The sequence below is a fragment of the Suncus etruscus genome, chromosome 4, assembly GCF_024139225.1.
Source record: "Suncus etruscus isolate mSunEtr1 chromosome 4, mSunEtr1.pri.cur, whole genome shotgun sequence".
Classification (NCBI taxonomy): Eukaryota; Metazoa; Chordata; class Mammalia; order Eulipotyphla; family Soricidae; genus Suncus; species Suncus etruscus.
Genome location: NC_064851.1, coordinates 147731149 through 147754243, shown reverse-complemented (window position 1 = coordinate 147754243; position 23095 = coordinate 147731149). Strand labels below are relative to the sequence as shown.

At 37.8% G+C, this 23095-nt stretch overlaps 1 protein-coding gene across 1 annotated transcript in view; it reads right to left on the bottom strand.

Moving 5' to 3' along the window:
• Positions 1–23095, bottom strand: part of ADAM9 (ADAM metallopeptidase domain 9) — a 102811-nt gene that overhangs the window by 73378 nt on the left and 6338 nt on the right. Inside the window, exons 2-3 of the mRNA XM_049771915.1 lie at positions 17087–17184; positions 7604–7662 (exon numbers count right to left, since the gene is read on the bottom strand). Of these exons, the coding sequence (XP_049627872.1) occupies positions 7604–7662; positions 17087–17184 (157 nt within the window). The remainder of the gene's footprint in view (positions 1–7603; positions 7663–17086; positions 17185–23095) is intronic.

Here is a 23095-nt window from a genome sequence, read left to right as displayed (position 1 = left end):
ACTAATTCTAGAAGAGATAGGGCAGAGATAACATTTTTCTCCTAAGACTGAAGAAGCAGTACAGAGGTTATTAAGGCACTTGCTTTGTAAGCAACCAACCCAGTGAATCCTCAGGGTTGGGTCTCCTGAGCATTATCAGGTGTGATCCCCCCAACACAGAGTCAGAAAGAGCCCTGCAACCATAGCAACACTGCATGTGGCCCAATTTATCCTGATTAACTGTAATTTAAATTTGAAGCCACAATAAACATAAATTTTCAAAAATAAACCTGAATCTAAAATAATGTGGACTACTTCCTCATGAAGAAGATTTTGTTTATAAAGATCAAATATATCATCTTCTAAGACATTATAATAAAGAATATCCTAGATTAATTGTAGGCATTCTGGGGGAGAAGTGGGGGTGATTGTTACAGAAACAAAAGAAAAACAAGGTTGATCAGAAGTCCAGTTTCTAATGAATTCAGTAGGCAGCTGTCAGATTTTAGACTTGAATTTGAAGCATCCTATTTATTTTTGGGGTGCTACACCCAGCGATGCTCAGAAAAAACTACTCCTAGTTCTGCACTCAGAAATTACTTCTAGTGCTTGGGGGACTATATAGGATGCCAGAAATCAAACCCAGGTCTGCTGTTTGTAAGGTAAACTCCAGTCCAAGTTTGAAGCACCTTTAGATAACAGAATGAGGCTGGCACTGGCCATCTGACAATGATTCTTGGTTCAGAGTTTAAATATCTCTAGTGTATACTAATTATCTTTCTTTGAGGTCTATACATAAGATGGCTAAAAAGCTGCCTTTATAATCTTCTATATTCATTTTTTTTTGATTGCTTGAAATTTTTTTCAGGTCAACAAACTAGTTTTTAGGTTTCAAGGAAAGGGCAGTTTTAGATCTCAGTAATGACAAGTCTATATGATTACATCTAACTTGATATATATCACTTTCAAACATGACATTCCAAAGTTTCTAGTTGTGTTTATTTACTAAAAAATATTATTTACTAAAATGATGTAAATGACTATTTTACCATAAAAATAAGGAAGCTTTAAGAGTCTTCCAAATTCTGGAAGGGTCATGTAGAATAAAAGATACATTTATAAACAGATGCAATCTATTTTTATAAAAGTATATAGTTCACTAAATTGCTCTAAGTAATATATAGTTTTAAGAGAAGGTTCTCTTCAATATAAAAAATAAGATTAAGATACCAAGTCTCAAAAAAAGTTGTAAAAATTTTAAACATTTTCATCAGTTCATTCAACCCACATCATTAATCCTTGTCTTATTTAATTTTGGTTTAGCAGTTTTATGAATATGAGCTTTTTTATTAGCTTTGGAAATTCGTGGTCAAGGGGGTCAATGTGAAACTTTCCAAAAGATCCCATCATGAAACACTATTTGCTGTAGTTGATTTTTAAAAAGAACCAAATTAAATATCACAGCAATTAACAAAAACTTTAAAATAGTCATGGCTAAAAACCTGACTGTATAGGGTCATAATATATTTGGCATGGAAAGTTGACTATTTTTGCAAATAAATCTAAAGATAATAACTGAAAGATGATGGTAGTGACAAATTGCTATGAACATCAATTTCTGAAACACCTATACTTAAATATAAAACCTATACACACATAAAAACTAAGAAAGTTTATCATCACATTTATCTATGCTTCCCATGCAATTTAACATATTAAATACTTTTAATTAGTTCAAAATATGTATTTTATAGTGATTTTTGAGATTCTATCAGGGGATTGCTGGGAAACTTCAAAGTCAATTTGAGATGAAAAGGACTTTACCTTTATTTGGAGAAGTTGTTAAAAAGAAAAGTGAATTGGGGTCGGAGCAGTGGTGCAAGCGGTAGGGCATATGCCTTGCACACGCTAGTCTAGAACAGACCATTCAATCCCCCATTGTCCCATATGGTCCCCCAACCCAGGAGCGATTTCTAAGCGCATCGCCAGGAGGAGTAACCACTGACCATCACTGGGTGTGGCCCAAAAACCAAAAAAGAAAAAAAAAAAGGAAGAAAGAAAAGTGAATGATTAGCTAAATAGGATGGCAAGAAATAATTCCTCAATTTTTAATTCTATTGCTGATGCCTGTGTTCAAAAAACTCTTGATCATTTTTTTTGGTATGTCTTCCCAAGATGTTTTAACACAGGACATCAGGAGAGATAGGCCAGGTTTCTTGAGGTTTTGTTTTTTCCTTCGCCCTCGTGGTCAGTACATGGCTGCAATCCAGAAAAGGCGCAGTGTGAACTCAAAATTCGCCTACGCCCTCATTGGACCAGCGGCCACTGCCACCCCACCCCAGCCCTCATTTATAACGCCCTCCCAAACTTTGATTTCTTTTTTGGTAGAAAATTCTGAGCATTATACTCGAATAAATACGATATATAACCTTTATTAAAGTCTTAAGTAATCCTGGAAGTAGCTACTTCTAAGACCTATCCAATATTATCCAATCATTGCTTTTTTTTTCTCTTCTCTCAAAATCTACCTAAATATACAACCTCTGTTCCCTTTACTAGTGAATTTTAAATATTTGACATTGCTATGCCCTTCCTCTTTGGAAGTCTCTAGTTACTCAGTGACAAGCACAAATTCTACTGTTTTCCCAGAATTCTGCCTGCCACCATTAAGCAGTACTATGAATGACTAAATATGCCTAATCTGGGGAGTTAAGATTAGCAGAGCCAACAAATCCTTATCCTCCAAGCCAGCTCCCATCAATAGAAGTGATTTTTTTACATTTTATTTCAAATGAATCTGTGAAATACAGAGCTAAAAAGTTGTTGATGTCTGAGTTTCAGTTATACAATGTTCCAACACCCATCCCTTCATCATTGTGCATTTCCCACCACCAATGTCCCTTGTTTCCCTCCCCACCCCAACCTAGGCTGCCTCTATGAGAGACAATTTCTTTTTTTCCTTCTTCCTTCTTCATTTTCCTCCTTCCTCTTCTTCCTTCTTTTCTCTTTCTCACTTACTGTCTCCCTCTTTCTTCCCTCTCTCTACCTCCGCACACTGCATGGTTTACAATTCTGTTACTGAAAGGTATCATGCATATCCCTTTACATCCTATCAGCATCCAATTCTTGCTCAGTGATCACTTCCCACTACATTGTGAAAATGGTGATTTTTCTGCCCACTGCAATCCCCTCACCACCACCACCCCAAACACATGCCTTGTGGCAAGCTTCCTATAATGTACCAGTCCTCCTTTTATTATGAAAGATATTTGGTTACTTATATAACCTTATATAGTCTTTTATGTTACTCATGATTTGTTCAGAACAGAGAGAAATTGTACTATCAAAACCTTCCCATCTCTGCCAAATAGCCCAACAAAGTAAATGATTATGGACAGTGCTAAAAGAAGATTCCTAACCTTAACCATATTTTCAAACAATTCATTACTCTGTAGACCCAACTTAGACTCCAAGTGATTGGACAGCAACCATCCAACCCAGAATCCCAGATCCCAGACGTGAAACCGGCACAGGTCCCAACAACTGTACCAGGAACTAAATTCCTCCGGGGGAAAACTCGGAATGTCCTCCTGGCACCAACTTGCACTAGTTTTAACATGACATCCTGATATGAGAAAACGGCAACAACTTGAGCTATAAAAGAGTTGCCCCATCTCAGCACTTAATGGTATGATGCAACCAGGAGACATGTCATCCTTTGCCCTAAGCAAAAACCAAAATTGCTATCTATAGAAGACTGACGTTGACAAATATCCACTGGATAGAACCTATCAAGGGGCCAATGAAGAAGTTCCTAGTCTATGCCTTGGCCTAGAATTTGTACAAAAACCAAGATCTCTAATTCCAGAGGTCTAACTTTGACAACTGCGACTGAGCAGAACTCCTGGGACTATGCAATGCGGCAGGAGGCGAGTGTGCTGGTCTGCTTTGCAGCTCACCTGGCAACAGGGCCAGACTGGCAATTGGAATGACCAGGCATAGTGCAGCAGTTTGGGCACTTGGGCTCAAAAAGGTTAGCCATCAGTACCCTAGGCTCTGTTCTAGTTCTGAACAAAAACCAAGACCACTAATTACAGAAGACTGATTACAACAACAGAGATGGAACAGAACCCCTAGAACCATAGTGAAAAACTCTCTCCTAGCCTTCAATCTATGACCTACACAAATAACAAGATCTCCAGCTACAGAGGTGGGATAACATCACCCAAATCTGACTGGAAAGTTTCCTGGTACCATAAAAAGACCTTGGGGTGTGCAAGTGAGTGAGCATGGAGCCAGTAGTTGCTCCCATGGCAGTATGCTTCAAGGGTGGAGAAACCCTGAATCTCTTAGGCCAAGGGAATTCCCGCTGTAATTTTCCCTATATTTACCATGCCTATGCAAAAAAAAAAAAAAAAAAGGCAAAAAGAAATAACAACCTTTTTTTTTTTGGTCTTTGGGCCACACCTGGCAGTGCTCAGGAGTTACTCCTGGCTGTCTGCTCAGAAATAGCTCCTGGCAGGCACGGGGGACCATATGGGACACTGGGATTCAAACCAACCACCTTAGGTCCTGGATCAGCTGCTTGCAAGGCAAACTCCCCTGTGCTATCTCTCAGGGCCCACAACCTTTTTTTTTTTTTTTTAAGAAGTTGCTAGTCTGGTTTGTTTGCTTGCTTGTTTTTCTCCTTTTTCTTTCTTTTTTCTTTTCTTTTTTTTTTCTTTTTCCGTAGCTGATGGTTTTGGTTTTTGGCTTATTATGTGTTTGTTCTTTTTGTAATCTTCTTGATACTCCCTTATTGTTTTTTGTTTCTGGTTGGTCTTGTTTTACTACCTTTTTCTTTTTCTTTCCCTTCCTTCTTCTAAATAGATATTTATAACACCTAGACAGACTCCGCCTAGTTTTTCTCTTTCTTTTGTTTTTTTTCTTTTTTCCTTCTTCCCCCAGATATTACCAAGGCCAGACAGTTGCATGTTCATTTGGTGGAAATTAAAACTGATCAGACATGAATGCCAAATCTAAAGTCAACGACAACAGAATCGATACCCAATCCGAAACAAGCTGTACAAGGGGGAACAGTTTCACTAGCATTACAGGGATAAAGGAGAAAGATGTGGGATGCATGCTGGGAAACAAGGGTGGAGGGAGGACAACACTGGTGGTGGGAATGTCCCTCACGTATTGTCACTATGTGCCTCAAATATAGGGCCCGGAGAGATAGCACAGCGGAGTTTGCCTTGCAAGCAGCCGATCCAGGACCTAAGGTGGTTGGTTCGAATCCTGGTGTCCCATATGGTCCCCCATGCCTGCCAGTAGCTATTTCTGAGCAGACAGCCAGGAGTAACTCCTGAGTACCGCCAGGTGTGGCCCAAAAACCAAAAATAAAAATTAAAAATAAAATAAATAAATTTTTTTTAAAAAATTCATGACCCATAGAAAAACATAGATCATTCTATTAGAGTCAATGGAAAAAGATTTGTTATAATAAAGTAATGCATTTATTGATTTTCATAATATCCCCATAAGCAGAGATTATACGTGAGCCATTTACTATGTCATGATCCAAAACTGGAGTATCAGAAATTAATGTGGGAGCTCTGAAAATTTTAATGAAACTAAATTTATGTCAGTTTATTATCAGTAAATGTTTTATTTGTACACCTATTTTTATATGCTTGGAATCACATAAAATTACAGATGGAAAGGGATCATAAGTAGAAGTCCCATTTTAGACTATCTCACCTAAAACTTTTTTTCATTAGTTACCACTAGTTTTGATGACCATCCTTCAAAGTCAAGTAAAGCTCTATCAACTCTTACAAACATCTAGAAAAGTATGTCTTTTTGGTAATTAATTCAAGAAGCATAGGAATATAAACTAGACATAGGGGAGAGAGAGATTACTTGACTTAAAGAAAGATCACTTGATCAGATGACTTTAATTTTTGACCCAGCTTATAAATTTACATGTTATATGATACTGAACAAGTCAAGTAATCTTCCTGAATGTACGTATTTTTTTTTTTTTTTTTGTGGTTTTTGGGTCACACCCGGCAGTGCTCAGGGGTTATTCCTGGCTCCAGGCTCAGAAATTGCTCCTGGCAGGCACGGGGGACCATATGGGGCGCCGGGATTCGAACCGATGACCTCCTGCATGAAAGGCAAACGCCTTACCTCCATGCTATCTCTCCGGCCCCCGAATGTACGTATTCTTATACATAGGACAGAATAAACACTACTCTAAAAAAATTGTGATAACAAAATGAAATAAGCTAAAAACTATGGAAACATAAGGAAACTTTATTGTATTATAATAATTTTAATAAATTTATAGCTTCTATGGAAATTATTTCTACCTATCTTTTTTTTACATATTGACATCAAACCATTGGAGCCAAAGGATCTCTTGGGAATTGATGAAAATTAAATAATATATTATCAAGTACTAGGTATAGTGCCTGGAAAGCAGAATTGTCTTTAGTAAATGTTAACTTTCATCAGAGCAGAAGTCTTCAAAAAGTCTCTAATGTTAATACAGTATTACTCAACTTGAAGATACTAAAAATCATTTGGAAAGCATGCTGTGACATCTCTCAAAATTCTGATTAACTCTAGGGTTAAACCTGATTTCAAAAGGCAGTTTAGTAAAAGTCTAGATGGTGCTGCTGCTGGGCCAACACATTTTGAGCAACACTTCCTCATTCACACCTCAGAGTAAAAGGGCCTATTAGGGGATTTGATCTTTCTCTGGAATGACTCACTCAAGATACAGGAAGATTTGCATGGAAAGGGAGAGTTTGGGGGAAGGATAGAAAAGTAGATGGTTTATCAGAAAGGTAGCTGAGGAACACATGCCAAAATAAAATAAAAGGGTTTAAATGGGGAGAAGAGATTACTGTTATAAAATGAATCTTTGTGTCTTTCTCTCTCACACCCAAAATTCAGGTGTTGAGTGCTAAAGAGAAAGCACAAACCTGAGCATAATCAGGCCTCATAAATCCAGGCACCACATGGTCCCCCAAGCAACACTAAGAATAATCCTCAATAACAGAATCAGAGTAGTCCCTGAGTGCAATCAGCATGCACGGACACACTAGTGTGATATAACAGATAAGGAACCATAAAAGATATACACGGTTACATTAGTTCACAGAATTAAGGACATAAACAGACAGGATGAATGTCCTTCGGAAAAAATACAACTGCTTGCTCCTCTCCCAAGCACACAAACAAGAGCCCATGAGAGAAAAGTGAAAAAAGAGAGTCAATTAAAACCCCAGAGAAGAGCCCTCGCTAGACAAAAACCTCACCACTGGCCTAAGCCTCCAGAACAGTAAGAAAACTAATTTTTTTAATTATTCATATTTCCATTGTGGTATTTTGTTATGGTAGCTTTGGCAAACTGATAAAACTATGAAAGACTACTTTATCCCTGCTCCTTCCTAAATACAACTTTTTTTTAAATATATTTCCTCCTGCTCCAATGTCATTGGTAATACAAAACATCATGATTTTTCCATACTTCTACTCTTATCATTTTCATTTTCTATCAGTTTACAAAATAGTAACTTAAAAAGCCACTGGGGAAAAATTACAGAAAGTCAAAGTAAATTAAAGCTCTTACTTGTTCCTTTCCAAGTGGACAATATACTCTTTTCCTTCAAGGGGAATGACATAAGATACCTGCATAAAAAGGGAGAAAAGCAGAATAAAACACCACTTATAAATTATTTTTCATCAACTGGTATTTATAAGACTAAAAATTCCACAGAGAACTAAAAATATTTAGTGCTGAATGAAACTTTTTAGTAGGAAAACTTTTCTACTCTTATATAATGAAACAGATTTGTTTAATTCATTTATAATTCACCTATATAACTATAATCTCATCCAGTATTAAGTCCTTCTAGATATTACTATAATTTAAAATTATTTTTCTTTGTTTATATTAAGTAGATATCAGTTTCAAAAAATTAGCCCTACCCTACATCTTGTTATCTAAAAGCTAAAAAAAATCATATTCTACTATAATTTTATATATTCATATAGCTACTGATATTTTATCACTTCTAAATCACACTTGTGTCCCCTCAGACTACCATTACTAGAAATCAAAATGACAAAGACAGATTAGTCTAATTGTAAGGCTTTGTTTCTTTTTTTGTTTGGTTTTGTTTTGGGGCCACAACCATTGATACTCCTGGCTCTGTGCTCAGAAATCACTCCTGACTCGGGGACTGGCCATAGGGGATGCCAGGGGATGGAACCCAGGTCCATCCTGCGCAGCCACCTGAAAGGCAAATGCCCTACCGCTGTGCTATAGCTCTGGCCCCCTTTGTTTCTTAAGTAGTAGTACACTAATTGATTTTATTTTCCTGCCACTGATGGCATTTCAAAATCAAAGAATTAGGATGAGCTAATATATCCTAAAACTCATGGAACCAGGGGCTGAATCAAAATAGCACAAAGGTAGCATGCAGATGGCCCAAGACAAACCCTGCTTTGATCTCTGGCAATCCATATGGTCCCAGGAGCCTGCCAGGAGCAATTTCTGAGCACAAAGCCTGAGCACTGCAGGATGTAGCCCAAAAGCCAAAGAATAGATAAATAAAAAATAAAATTAAGTGATTTAAAAACAAAAAACTCATGGAGCCTTTTATCCCTTAAACAATTCATCTTCTACAATTCACCATTCAATAGCCAAAAGAGCTAGAAGAGTCTAGAACCAGCAAATTAATTTTTTTTTTTTTTGGTTTTTGGGCCACACCCGGCGGTGCTCAGGGGTTACTCCTGGCTGTCTCCTCAAAAATAGCTCCTGGCAGGCACGGGGACCATATGGGACACCGGGATTCGAACCAACCACCTTAGGTCCTGAATCGGCTGCTTGCAAGGCAAACGCCGCTGTGCTATCTCTCCGGGCCTAGCAAATTCAATTTTATCATAACTCTTTAGTAAAAAGGAAAGGTACGAGACTCAGCAAACAATAATATACGAAGTGCTCCCTTATTTTCTCTTTTTCTAGACTCTAACAACATTTTCCAAGAAATAATGCAACCCTCTCTTAAAGGCACATCAACATCTGATGTTGACGGTAAGGATGAAGTTTTTGATCTTGGTATTTTTTTTCCACATAAAAAGGGTATGTGGGGGCCAGAGAGATAGCATGGAGGTAGGGTGTTTGCCTTTCATGCAGAAGGTCATTGGTTGAAATCCTGGCATCCCATATGGCTCCCCGAGCCTGCCAGGAGCAATTTCTGAGCCTGGAGCCAGGAGTAACCCCTGAGCGCTGCCGGGTGTGACCCAAAAACCAAAAAAAAAAGGTTATGTGGTTGTTCAAAGCAATAGTACAACAGTAAGGTGCTTGATTTGCACATAGCAGACCCAGGTTCTATTCCCAGCACCACATATGGTCCCCCAATCTCCACCAGGAGTGATCCCTATGTACAAAACTAGGAGTGAGCCCGAGCATAAAAGTTGTGATGCCCCCAAAAGGAGGTGGGGTGGCAATTCTACATGATTTTCAATCTCTACTGATGAATCAAAAATACAAAGCTCCTTCCATTTTTGTCCTATTCCATTCTACTCTTTCTGCTCTTGATGAGTAACATCATTGCCATTATTCTAAGTATAAATATATGTACATATACATATGTGTGTTCATTTCATATTTCTTTTTTATTTCTGGTCTTCCTCCATCTTGACTTTACAATTAATTATATTATGAATTTTTTTATGATGAAGAAATAACATTTCTATTATGTTTCTGGTCTTCTTCCATATTTCCCAATTCTAGAGATTTCACAAATGTTGAGAATAATAAAAGTGTTTCTTGTTTTGGCCAGAGAGATAGCACAGAGGTAGTGCATTTGCCTTGCATGCAGAGAAGGATGGTGGTTCGAATCCCAGGGGCAATTTCTGAGTGTAGAGCCAGGAGTAACCCCTGAGTGCTGGTGGGTATGACCTAAAACTCCCCCCCCCAAAAAAAGTGTTTCTTGTTTTATAAATGAGGTAACTTTTGGAGGCAACACTAGATACTGGCTAGTAGGAGTACCAACCTTGTGATTAAAGGGTTGGAATTTACAGCCCTATACCCTTCTCAGCACACTCCCCAATTAACCCACTACCACTAGGGAAGGAATATGAGCCAAATTAAAATCGTCAATAATTTGATTAACTATGCCTATCTAATAAAGTCCCCACAAAAATACAAGTAGATAAAGATCAAAGAGCATCTAAATTGACAAGCACATGAAGAAGCTGAGAAAGTGGTACATAGAGGGAAAACATGGAAGTTCCATGCCATTTTTCCATACCTTGCCCTATTAATCTCTTCCATATAGCTAATCCAACATGTTAATATTTCATAATGAATCAGCTGTGTAATGACTCTAGGCTTCCAACACTTTCTGAGGCATTTTAGCAGAAACTTAAATAAATTTTAAAATAAAACTCTATTTCTTCTTTATAATGTCCAGCCTTAATTAAACAATGTGCAAGTTAACTTACATTTATGGACATATCAGCAATTCAAAGGTAATATGCCAAATGTTATCCTTCATTATATGTTACTATCACGTAAGTTACACATTATGAACTAACATACGCCATACTTATTGATGAGTATTTAGCACATTTTAAAACTAAAATTAGCCCTGTGTTCAAGATTAGTCTGTCTTAACATTTTGCCTGCTGTATTTGTTAATAACTATTTTTCCCAAGATTGTTTCAGCAAAAAGGTAAGTAAATCCTTCATCTCCTCTTGCACTCTCTTAAAATTTTTAGTTGATAGCATTTAACTGGCATGGACTTGATAGAGTTGCTATACCACTGCTTGGCATCTAATCAAAAAGAGGTAGCACATTTATGTTCAATACAGTACTCAGCAAAATGGCTAGGATCTGGGGCCGGAGAGATAGCATGGAGGTAGCACATTTGCCTTGCATGCAGAAGGACAGTGATTTGAATCCTGGCATCCCATATGGTCCCCTGAGCCTGCCAGGAGCGATTTCTGAATGTAGAGCCAGGAGTAACCCCTGAGCGTTGCCGGGTGTGACCCTCCGCCCCCCCCCCCAAAAAAAAAGGCTAGGATCTGAAGCAACCCAAGAGTCCAAAGAAGTTGAAGGAATAGGTAAGGCAGTTGAAGCATATATACAAAATGGGTACTATGGAGCTTTAAGATGAAATCTTGCACTTTGTAACAACTTTGATGGAACTGAAAGATATCATATTAAGCAAAATAAATTACAAAGAAAACATCAAGTACCAAATTATTTTATCATCTGTAATGTTCAACGAAACAAAAACAAAAATAGTAACAAGTAACAAATCCTTAGCCTTGAATTTACAAAACTGAGATTATTCAGCAATAGGGAGAGGGAAGAATGGAAAGCCAGAAAATGTGTCATAAAGAAGGAGTTGGAAAGTCTTGAGCACTTTGGTATTGGTGAGAAGCAAAAACCATATGTATTTACCATATTGTAACCATGTTACCTATAAAAATAATTTTTGGGTTTTTTTTTGGGGGGGGCACAACCGTTTGATGCTCAGGGGTTACTCCTGGCTAAGCGCTCAGAAATTGCCCCTGGCTTGAGGGGACCATATGGATGCCGGGGGACCGAACCACAGTCCTTCCTTGGCTAGCGCTTGCAAGGCAGACACCTTACCTCTAGCGCCACCTCACCAGCCCCTAAAAATAATTTTTAAGAATAGAATTTTACTAGACTAATGTCCAAGAGACATCAAAATAGCACGATATATACAATGCTGAATTTAGCTGACTTACATTATTTACTACACCAATCATTACCAAAAATAGCACCAATCTTAAATATATATGTATACACACATAAATATGACTTAAATACACACATATTTGTTGTTTTACTGATTTTGCAGTACAGTAGTAACTACTTTTAACACAGACATATAAATCAATAGAATAGAATAAGGAATATAAAATTGTCCCTAATTAATGTTAATTTAGAGCAAAAGAGCCAGGAATATACAATGAGGACATTATCTTCAATAACTGGTGCTGAGGAAATTGAAACATTCTTTCATGCCATAAGAAAAAATTACATAATAAATTAAAGACTATGAGTAATACCTGTCTGATATAATTTCTGACAAAGGAGCTGAGAACATGAAATGGAATAAAGACAGCCTTTTGAAGAAATGATGTTGAGACAAGTGGATAACCATCTGTAAAAAATTAAAACTGGATTCACATCTCATACCTTACACAAAAGGCAATTTAAAGTGGATCAAAGACCTTGATATCAGACCCAAATCTATAAAGTACATTGAAGAAAACACAGAATAAATGCTCCAAAAGTTTCAAAGGAGACCTCAAAGGCATCTTCAATGATATGAAGCCACTGGCAAAGGTTATAAAATCAAAACTAAACAAATAGGACTACATCAAACTAGAGTTTCGTATGGAAAAAGAAACAACCTAAAACTAAAAGATGAGTAGAAGAAAATATTTACACTCAGCACATCAGACAAACAGTTGATATATAGGATATAGAAAGTACTCACAAAGATTTAAAATAAAAAACCTAGGGGGCTGAAGAGATAGCACAGTGGTGGGGTGTTTGCCTTGCATACAGTTGATCTAGGATGGATGGTGGTTCAAATCCCAGCATCCCATGTGGTCCCCCGAGCCTGCCAGAAGTGATTTCTGAGCGCATATAGTCAGGAGAAATGCCTGAGCGCCGCCAGGTGTGATCCAAAAATGAAAAAAAAAAAAAAAAAAGAAAACAACTCATTAAAACTCATTAAAAACTCATTAAAAATAGAAAGAGGTTAGTAGGAAGCTTGCCACAAGAGCAGTAAATACAGTTAAGGTAGAGAAGGATCCACTATGACAATGATAGCTGGAACTGGTCACTCTGAACAAGAACTGTGTGTGAAAGGGGATAAAGTGTTATGCATGGTACCCCTTCATTAACAACAGTGCAAACCACAATATTGTAAAAGAAAGAAAAGTAAAATGCCTTCCCCAGAGGCATGTGGGGGACAGGGGGTTGGGGGAAACTGGGGACAATGGTGGTAGAAAATGCTCACTAGTAAAAGGTAGTGTACATTCTATGACTGAAACTCAATCATGAACAATTTTGTATCTACAGTGCTTAAATACAGTAATTATAAAAACTAAATAAAACAGGTGTAATGCAGGGAATGAAAAGAGAAAATGAACAGACACCGAGGAAGACCAACAAATCACCAACAGGAACATGAAAAATGCTCAGCATCAATTTTTTTAGTTATTGTATTCATTTAAAGGAAATGCATTACATAGCTGCCATAGTTTATCATAATATTTGTTTAAATATAAATAAAAGCAAGTTGTTAAAAATGGAAAGAAAAAATAAAATGAAAGTGTAAGAAATAAAAAGTACAGTAGCGAGTTCATTAGTGAAATTATTGTATCATCAATGAAGTCATTAATACAATGGCAGGTTTAGTAAGATCTTGTTATATGTATAGTCTGTTAAATTGGGGTATTACTTTAGGGATGACAACATCACACATATGAAGCTGTCCATAAATTCAAAGATACGACACTATGAATTTTAGGGGCATATACTCAGCTGCCAGGCCTCCTGGAAAGAAGGCCTGTTTGAACATGGTGACAGCATTTGTGGGCATGGTTACAGCTCCCAGGTCTTACTGGAAGAAGAGAAATACAGGGGGAGAGGGTACCTGCACTTGTCCACAGAAAAATAAAAGCCCTGATGATATCAGCCCAACACCTGTTGTACCTGAAGTATGGTCATATCAGAATCCCCACAAGAAATTTTAGAGGATAAGTGATAGGGTAGGCTATGAGGAAATGGTGACTCGGGGTGATGTAGACAAGTGTGGCTTTGGCAGGGCAGGGGCTAGCCCATTCTCTACTCCTAAGATGACCAATTTTGCACTTTATGGGTCAATGTAACCATAATCTTTTACAGTTCAGTTTACATCTTGTTCAAAAAAAGAGTGAGCTGTTCAAGTTCAAACATGGTGACTGCTTTTGAGGGCATGGTTACAGCTCTCAGAATCACTTTTTATTAGGGAAATCCAAATCAAAAAAACAATGATATCACCTTACACCAGTGAGAATGGCACATATGAAAAATACTGGAAACCATCTGTGCTGGAAGGGCTGGAGTGAAAAAGGAACTCTCATCCACTGCTGGTGAATGTTATAGTCCAGCCACTATGGAAAAACAGTATGAAGGGTTCTCAGTAAACTCAGAACTTAAATGAGCTGTCATATAACGCAGCAATTCCACTTTTGGGTTATCTATCCCCAGGACAGAAAGCATTCATACAAAAGGATAAATAAGCACCATTATTCATCACAGCACTCGGTATAACAGTTGAGATTTGGAATTAACCTTAATGTCCAAAAACAGAAAAGTGGATCATGAGAGTGTGGTGTGTGTGTGTGTGTGTGTGTGTGTGTGTGTGTGTGTTTATATATATAACTATAATACTACACAGATGTAAGGTATGATAAAATCATGCAATTAGCTGCAACATGCATGGAACTGGAAGATATCATGTTAAATGAAGTAAGCCAGTCTAGAAGGAGGAACACAGGATTATATTATATTATATTATATTATATTATATTATATTATATTATATTATATTATATTATATTATATTATATTATATTATATTATATTATATTATATTATATTATATATTACTTATATGTGGTATTTAAAAAAAATAAACTGAATAACAGGGATAAAGGCAGATGAGAAATAGCAGGGATTAGGTGTCAAAGGTATACAGGTATATCAGTGGTGTAAAATGGTAGACTTAAATATCCAAACCACAGAGCCATCAATACTGAAATCCCAAGACCCAAACTTTAACAACCAAACTTTAAAAGATGCCTATAAAATGACTGGCTGGGAGGGAATACTGGGAATACAGATGGAGGAAAGTTGATACTGGTGGTGGGATTGGTGCTGGAACACTGTAGATCTTTTAAATCTGACAAAAGAAAATGCAATGAAAAGCCAGAAAGTCAGCACAGTGGTAAGGGTTTGTATTGCATGGGGCCAACTGAGTTTAATCCCCAACATTCTAGATAAGCCCCCAAGCACTACCAGGAGCTATTCCTGAATATAGAGCCAAGAGTAACCTCTGAGCAGGACCACGAGTTCCCCACATAAAAATTTTTAAAGAAAAGGCAATGAAAGAAAAAGAAAAAATCAACTATATCAAACTAAAAACCTTTTGTATATCAAAACAAATCATCAACAAAATGAAAAGACAACCTATTAAGAAAAAAATAGATAACCTATTAAGGTAAATATTTGTATATCACAATATACTAAAAAATTAATATACCAAATGCACAAGGAATTCGTGCAACTAAATTTTAAAGTCTGATTAAAATAGGGACAGAGAGATAGTTTAAAAAACTGGTTTTTTGTTGTTGCTTGTTCTGTTTTTGTTTTTGTTTGTTTTTCGTAGTTGCAGGTTTTGGTTTTTTGTTTGTTTTGTATTTTTGTTACTATTGTTTTGTTGTTTTTTGTTTTTGTCTTGTTTTGTTTTGTTTACCTTTTTCTTCTTTTTTTCCTTTCTTCTAAATTGATATTTATAACACCTAGATGAACTCCTACTAGTTTTTTTGTTTGTTTGTTTTCTTTTTTTCTCTTTCCCTTTTCTTTCTTTCTTTTTTTTTTTTTTGGGGGGGGGTGGAATTAACACTCAGCATTGCTCAGGGCTTACTCCTGGCTCCAGGCTCAGAAATCGCTCCTGGCAGGCTCGGGGGACCATCTGGGATGCCAGGATTCGAACCACTGACCTTCCGCACGCAAGGCAAATGCCTTACCTCCATGCTATCTCTCCAGCCCCTCCCTTTTCTTTCTTATATCTCCAACAGAACTGCATTTCTGGAATCATCTTGTTCAGCCTCATAATTTGAGGGGCGAAAATGGGTGATACCAGGATCAGATAGTTGTATGAACATTTAGTGGAAATAAAAAAAATGAAAATTATCAGACATGAACACCAAACCCAAAGTCAATGAATCGATACCCAATCTACAACAAGCCATACAAACGGAGACCAGTTACACTAGCATCCTGGGGGGTAAAGGAGGAAGAAATGGGACACATGCTGGGAAAAGGGATGGAGGGAGGACAACACTGGTGGTGAGAATGCCCCTCACTCATTGTCACTATGTGCCTTAAATATTAATGTGAAAGATTTGTAATTCACTTTGGCCACAATAAAATAAATAAATAAATAAACAAAAAAAAATCTAGCATTTATGCTTTGCTGGTAGGAGACCTGGGTTCAAATAATAAAACCACATAGTCTGCCGAACACCAATAGAAGCAAAACTTCAGCACTAAACTGGAGTAGCCCTAAGAACCAGATGCCACCCAAATACTAAAAAAATAAAATAATAAATTACAAAGATATGATAAAGATAACCAGTTGTGAATAAATATTCAACATTACTAATCATGAGGGAAATGCAAATCAAAACCACAATAACAAATCACTTCATAATTGTTAGGATGGCTATTATGAAAACTATGAGAGATAATAAATATTGGCCAGGATAGACTGAAAAGGAAACTCTTGTTAATAAAAAGAAGAAATAGTATTGGAGGCTCCTCAAAAATGCAATCTACAAACTATAAGACTGGGTAGATAATTTAAAGGGCTAGTGTATACATATATACATATGCTTTGAAGGTCCATGTTCAATCCACATCACTGTGTGGTTCCCTGACATCACCAGGAGGGAACTCCTGAGGAGTAGGCCAGGAAAACCCTTGAGAACAGTCAGGTGTGACTCAAAAACAAATAAGCAAATAAAAAGGGAAAGACAACAAGGATAGAATTTGAGGGCATTATGCTAATTGAAATTAATCAGACAAGACTAAACACTTTGTGATCTCATTTTTTAAGTGGAATCTACAAAGAACAAAAATAAACTAATGGATACAGGAACAAATTGGTGGCACCCCAAAATGAATGTTGAGCAAAACAGGTACAAAGATTAAAAGATAGAAAGCACTGTAACAAAATAAGTCAGAGATATAACCAAAAAAAAAAAAAAAAAGAAAGAAAGATAACTTACTTTTTTTGAATATGGCTTAGGAGCTTCTCTTCGGTCTCTAATTAATTTCCAAGGAGTTATAATTTCATAAGAAGAGAGATGTAAGTTCTGTTGAAAGTCTAAAGAAAAGGGAGTAACAAATATATAAAAAAACGAACTAGTAAAACTAAATGGTACCAAAATATAATAGAAATCAAAAGATGGCCAAATCATTGAAAAGTCACTGACAAAAATACAGATGTAGTCCCAAAATAAATAATTAGGAAGCTACACCTAGCAGTGTTCTAAGCTCAGAAATCATTCCTTGCAGTGCTCAGGGCACCATATGGGATGTTGAGGATCAAATCCAGATCAGCCACATGCAAGGTATGCACTCTACTCCTATACTATTGCTTCAGCTCCCACATTTTCATATTAAAAAATGTATTTTTTAAGTACCAGAAAAATATGACTGCTGGTCTAATCCATGGCACTACATCTGATTCCCCAAATGCACTTAGGAGTAATCCCTACAGGTGAGTTTTAGGTGTGGCCCTAAAACATATGTATATATCATTTATAATTTATATCATATTTACAGGTCACATACTTATATTTTGTATACTATTTATATGTAGTTTTACATGAAAAAGTAACATATTAAAGTAAGAAATGCATTTCTTTTTAAAAATAGCATTGTCCAAAAGTATAGCAATCACTTGAAACATTTTTCAGATAGAAATTATAGCCATTTTTTAAAAGTTTTTTAAATTCTACTTCCTTTCCCTTTTGTTATTGTTGTCTACTTATTGTTGCAATGACCTGGATTGCAGTGTCCCAGAGATCCCAAGCAAGAGCACAGAAATGGTATTTGGAGCCACCAGAACTACACCCATGTGTATGCAAAAGTCTCCAGGTTACATAGGTAGCATTGAGTTAGGGGTGTGTAGAGGGCATACAGTAGAGTACAAACCTTGTATATTCAAAGCATGGATTCCTGAACCCTGAGTTATCATCGGGTTCATCTCAAAATAAATTCCTTTTTTTTTTTTTTGGTTTTTCAGACCACACCCGTTTGATGCTCAGGGGTTACTCCTGGCTAAGCGCTCAGAAATTGCCCCTGGCTTGGGGGACCATATGGGATGCCGGGGGATCAAACCGTGGTGTTTCCTTGGCTAGGGCTTGCAAGGCAGACACCTTACCTCTAGTGCCACCTCGCTGGCCTCACAAAATAAATTCTTAAGGTTTGAAAAAGGGTTTTGAAAAAAAAATGTTTTGATGGGGACACAGATACGCATTTGGTGCCTAGCAATTTGGTGCCTTACTCATCTCCCATTTCCCAGGGCCAAACAAGAATGAAATCCCCAGAGATAGAGAGATACTTATGGACATGGCAAATGAGAAGGAAACATTATTTGTTATGCCTGAGGATAAGCGCTAGCAAATATACAATAATATAACAATTGTTTCTATAATTATTGCCATTAATCTATCATAAAGACAAAAACTGTTGGCCATAGTAGCCTCCGCCGTATTTCATTTTATTTATTTTTTGGTTTTTGAATTACACTGGTGAAGATCAGAGACTACTCCAGTGCCCTGAGGTTACTCATGGTGAGACTCAGTTGACAGGATGATTCTGAGAATCAAACCCAGATTTCCTGCCAGCTAGACATGCAGACTAGTTCTTTAAACAACTTCATTGTTTGATGCTATCATCCCTATAGGAATAACAGAATGGACAGCTAACAAGAGCTTGCTAAACCTTCTGCCAATGAATTAATTACTTCATTGGAGATACAATAATTCTCAAAAATGTGCATGCTACTGTACTTTTTTCTTTCATTTTTAAAAAATTTTTCTTTCTTCTCTTCCTGTTTCTTTTTTATTTTTCTTCATTTTTTTAATAACTGTGTTTTCATTTACTGGAAACAAATTGTATTATGGTCAATTTATGATGCATTTCCTTTAAGTAAAGTAAAAAAATGTTTTAACTTCGAAAAAAAGCAATAGGAAAAGCTCATGTCTTGCACTGTGCTGGTCCACATGAATTTCCCAGCTGTATATGAGTGCCACCAGGTGGGAGTGATCCCTGAGCAAAGAGCCACCAAGCAGGAACCCTGAGTATGCACAAAAAATAACCAAAAAATAAATAAACTTATTTTTTTTAATTTAAGCAACCACTAACTGATCCAAATACATTTATAATATTCTGTGATAAAACATCATTCAGCTATTGGGAGTTGTTGACCAGAAACCATGTCAGGAAAAAAATGGTTTTACTCTAAAGAGGCTTAATAGAGACTTTAAATCACTAGTAGAAATATTCTTTTTTTTTTGTCCAGGAGACATGAACTTTACTTAGCCCCTAACCACCATGTGCATATCTCACATGACTTTTTTTTCATTTCTATTAGAGTTCAGTGCTCTAATAGCCATTTTATTTTTTAAAATAATTTCTTTATTTAAACATGTGATTACAAACATAATTGTAGTTGGGTTTCAGTCATAACAAGAACACCCCTAGAGGCCAGAGAGATAGCATGGTAGTAGGGAGTTTGCCTTGCATGCAGAAGAAAGGTGATTCGAATCCCGCATCCCCTATAATCCCCCGTGCCTGCCAGGAGCGATTTCTGAGTGTAGAGCCAGGAGGAACCCCTAAGCGCTGCCGGGTGTGACCCCAAAACAAAGTGCAACCTTCCCATCACCAATGTCTCCCATCTCTTCCCTCCCCCAACCCCGCCTTTATTTAAGACAGGTTTTCTATATCCTTTACTCACTGACATTGTTATGATAGTTCTCAGTGTAGTTATTTCTCTAACTGCACTCACCACTCTTTGTGATGAGCTTCATATCTTGAGCCGGTCTTTCTGGTCCTCATCTCTGGGAATTATATCAATGTCTTTAATTTTTCTTAAAACCCATAGATGAGTGAGACTATTCTGTGTGTCTCTCTCTCCCTCTGACTAATTTCACTCAGACTTCATCTCTCCTGACAGCTGCTGCATAATATTCCATTGTGTACATGTACCAGGGTTTCTTTAGCCATTCATCTGTTGAAGGGCATTTTGGTTGTTTCCGGAGTCTGGCTATTGTAAAAAGTGCTGTGATGAATATAGGTGGGAGGAAGAGATTTTTGTATTGTATTTTTGTGTTCCTAAGATATATCCCTAAGAGTGGTATAGCTGGATCAAATCAGAGCTCAATTTCCAGTTTTTTTGAGGAATCATCATATTGTTTTCCATAAAGGCTAGACTAGACAACATTCCCAGCAGCAGTGAATGAGACTTCCTTTCTCTCCACATCCCCGCCAGTACTGATTGCTCTTGTTGTTTGTGATGTGTGCCAGTCTCTCTGGTGGCAGATGGTACCCCATTGTTGTTTTGGTTTGCAGTTCTGTGATGATTAGTGATGTGGAGCATTTTTTCATGTATCTTTTGGCCATTTGTATTTCTTCTTTGACAATATATATTATACAAAAAGGGTGATGGGGACCACACTCAGCAGTGCTCAAGGATTATACCTAATTATTCAAGCATTACTCTCTTCTGGCAAGGCTCAGAGGAATATAAAGGTACCAGAGATCAAATCTTAGTAGGTTGCATGCAAAAAAAAGACCTTACCCATATATTCAGCTCCATCCTCCCTACATTTTTAAAGAACTTCCTCTCCAGAGCTAAAAAGCTAGTACAGGGGTTAAGATGCCTGCCTTGCACACACTGACTTTGGTTCAATTCTTGGCACCACATAGGTTCCCCCAAACCTATAAGCTAACCTGAGCACAGAGCTAAGAGTAAACCCTAAAGCCCCTGGAGGTGTGGCTCCAAATAACAAACAACAAAAATGTCAAATGTCTCCTATTCTAGTTCTAGTTAATTATTTTCTCCCATTCATAACTCATATTCTGTTTTCAAGTTCTGCCCTGCCCCCCCCCACTTTTTATTTTTTGCATTTCAATCAGCAACTCTTCTCCGAGGAACCAGAGTATCAATAAAACGGTTTCCCATATTGTTATAAAGAATGTCCATTAAAGTTACATCCTCAAGCATCATAAACATTCAGAATCAGAAAATCCCTGGGATGTGTATGCTGTCCTATTCCATATGGAACACTTAGAACTATCATTGACCTCTACACACAATTTGCCTGCCAGAAGCAACATCAGTGTGACAACTAAAATAACCCTCAGATACCTTCTAGGAAGAAAATTGCCTCCCACAGAAAACACTGACATAAATATACAGTTCACTATGAAAATTAAAATCTTACATGATCCTATCTATGATGAATAGAAATGATTACATCAGAATTTGACAGAATTGGCACATCACCTAAAATCATATTACTAGAAACAATACATTGAAGATAGAAAACTAAGAGCTGGGTCCGGAGAGATAGCACAGCGGTAAGGCATTTGCCTTGCATGGAGGACGGTGGTTCGAATCCTGGCATCCCATATGGTCCCTGAGCCTGCTGGGGGCGATTTCTGACCATGGAGCCAGGAGTAACCCCTGAGCACTACCGGGTGTGACACAAAAACAAACAAAAAAAAAAAAAGTAAGAAAGAAAAAGAAAATTAAGAGCTGAAACGAAACTTAATAAGCATCTGAATCCCAGTAAAAGAAATGAGGTGTTAGTTGCACTGCTCTCTTCCTCTAACTCCTTTAATCTTTTCATAAACTTAGTTTGGCGGTATCAAAGTAGAGGTTTTGTAATAGCAACTGTGGCATAGGGAAATGAATTAAAAGAATTCTTAGACATCACAAAGCAAACAGAGGTGAACTCTCATCAAGAGCTATTATGCTTTCTTTCCTGGCAATTATGTGAACAATCGGCCACCTTTATTTTATGTACTTACTGGGTTCCAAAACCTGGAACCAAGACAATTCAAATACTCCTTAAAAAAGAACTTTCGGGGACTGGAGTGATAACACTGCAGTTAAGGCATTTGCCTTATACCTGGCCAACCGTGTTCAACCCCTGGCATCTCATATGCCCCCCCCCCCAAAAAAAAAAAAACTGCCAGGAGTGATTTCTAAGCAAAGCCAGTAGTAACCCCTGAGAGCTTCTGGGTGTGACCCAAAAAAAAAAAAAAAAAAAAAAGAGCGTTTTGGTTGCCAGTTAGAAAAATAGTACAGTAGGGCCAGAGTACGTAGGACATATACACTGCATGAGACCAACCAGGATTTGATGCTGACACTCCCATGTGGTCCCCTGAGTCATATGAACTCAAAGCCATATTAGTGCAGAGCTAGGAGTAACCCATGTGTTGCTGGGTGTGGGGAAAATGGGGAGAGGAGAGGAAAGAGGAGGGGAGGGGAGGGGAGGAGAGGAGAGGGGAGGGGAGGAGAGGGGAGGAGAGGGGAGGGGAGGGGAGGAGAGGGGAGGAGAGGAGAGGGGAGGGGAGGAGGGGAGAGGAGGAGAGAGAGAGGAGAGGAGGGGAGAGGAGAAGAGAGGAGAGGAGAGGAATGGAGAGGAGAGGAGAGGAGAGAGAGGAGAGGACGGGAGGGGAGGGGAGGGGAGGGGAAGGGAGGAGGAGAGGGGAGGGGAGGGGAGGGGAGGGGAAGGGAGGAGGAGAGGGGAGGGGAGGGGAGGGGGAAGGGAAAGGAAGGAAGGAAGAAAGGAAGGAAGGAAGGAAGGAAGGAAGGAAGGAAGGAAGGAAGGAAGGAAGGAAGGAAGGAAGGAAGGAAGGAAGGAAGGAAGGAAGGAAGGAAGGAAGGAAGGAAGGAAGGAAGGAAGGAAGGAAGGAAGGAAGAAAAACTGTACAGTAGGGTAGGGCACTTGCCCTGTACATGGTCACTTGCTCCTTGTTTCAATCCCCAACACTTTCATATGTCCCAAGCCCAAGTAGGAGTAATCCTGACTGTATAGTCAGAAGTAAGTCCTGAACACTGCCAAGTAAGGTCCAAATCCAAAAATACAAATAAAGAAAAAGAAACAGTTGTAATTACTGCTATTCTGAGCAACATGTTTTTATTCCATTCACAAGGTAAATCTCATACATTACATATTAATAATTATCTTCAAATTCATAATTTCCAGTGCTATGTC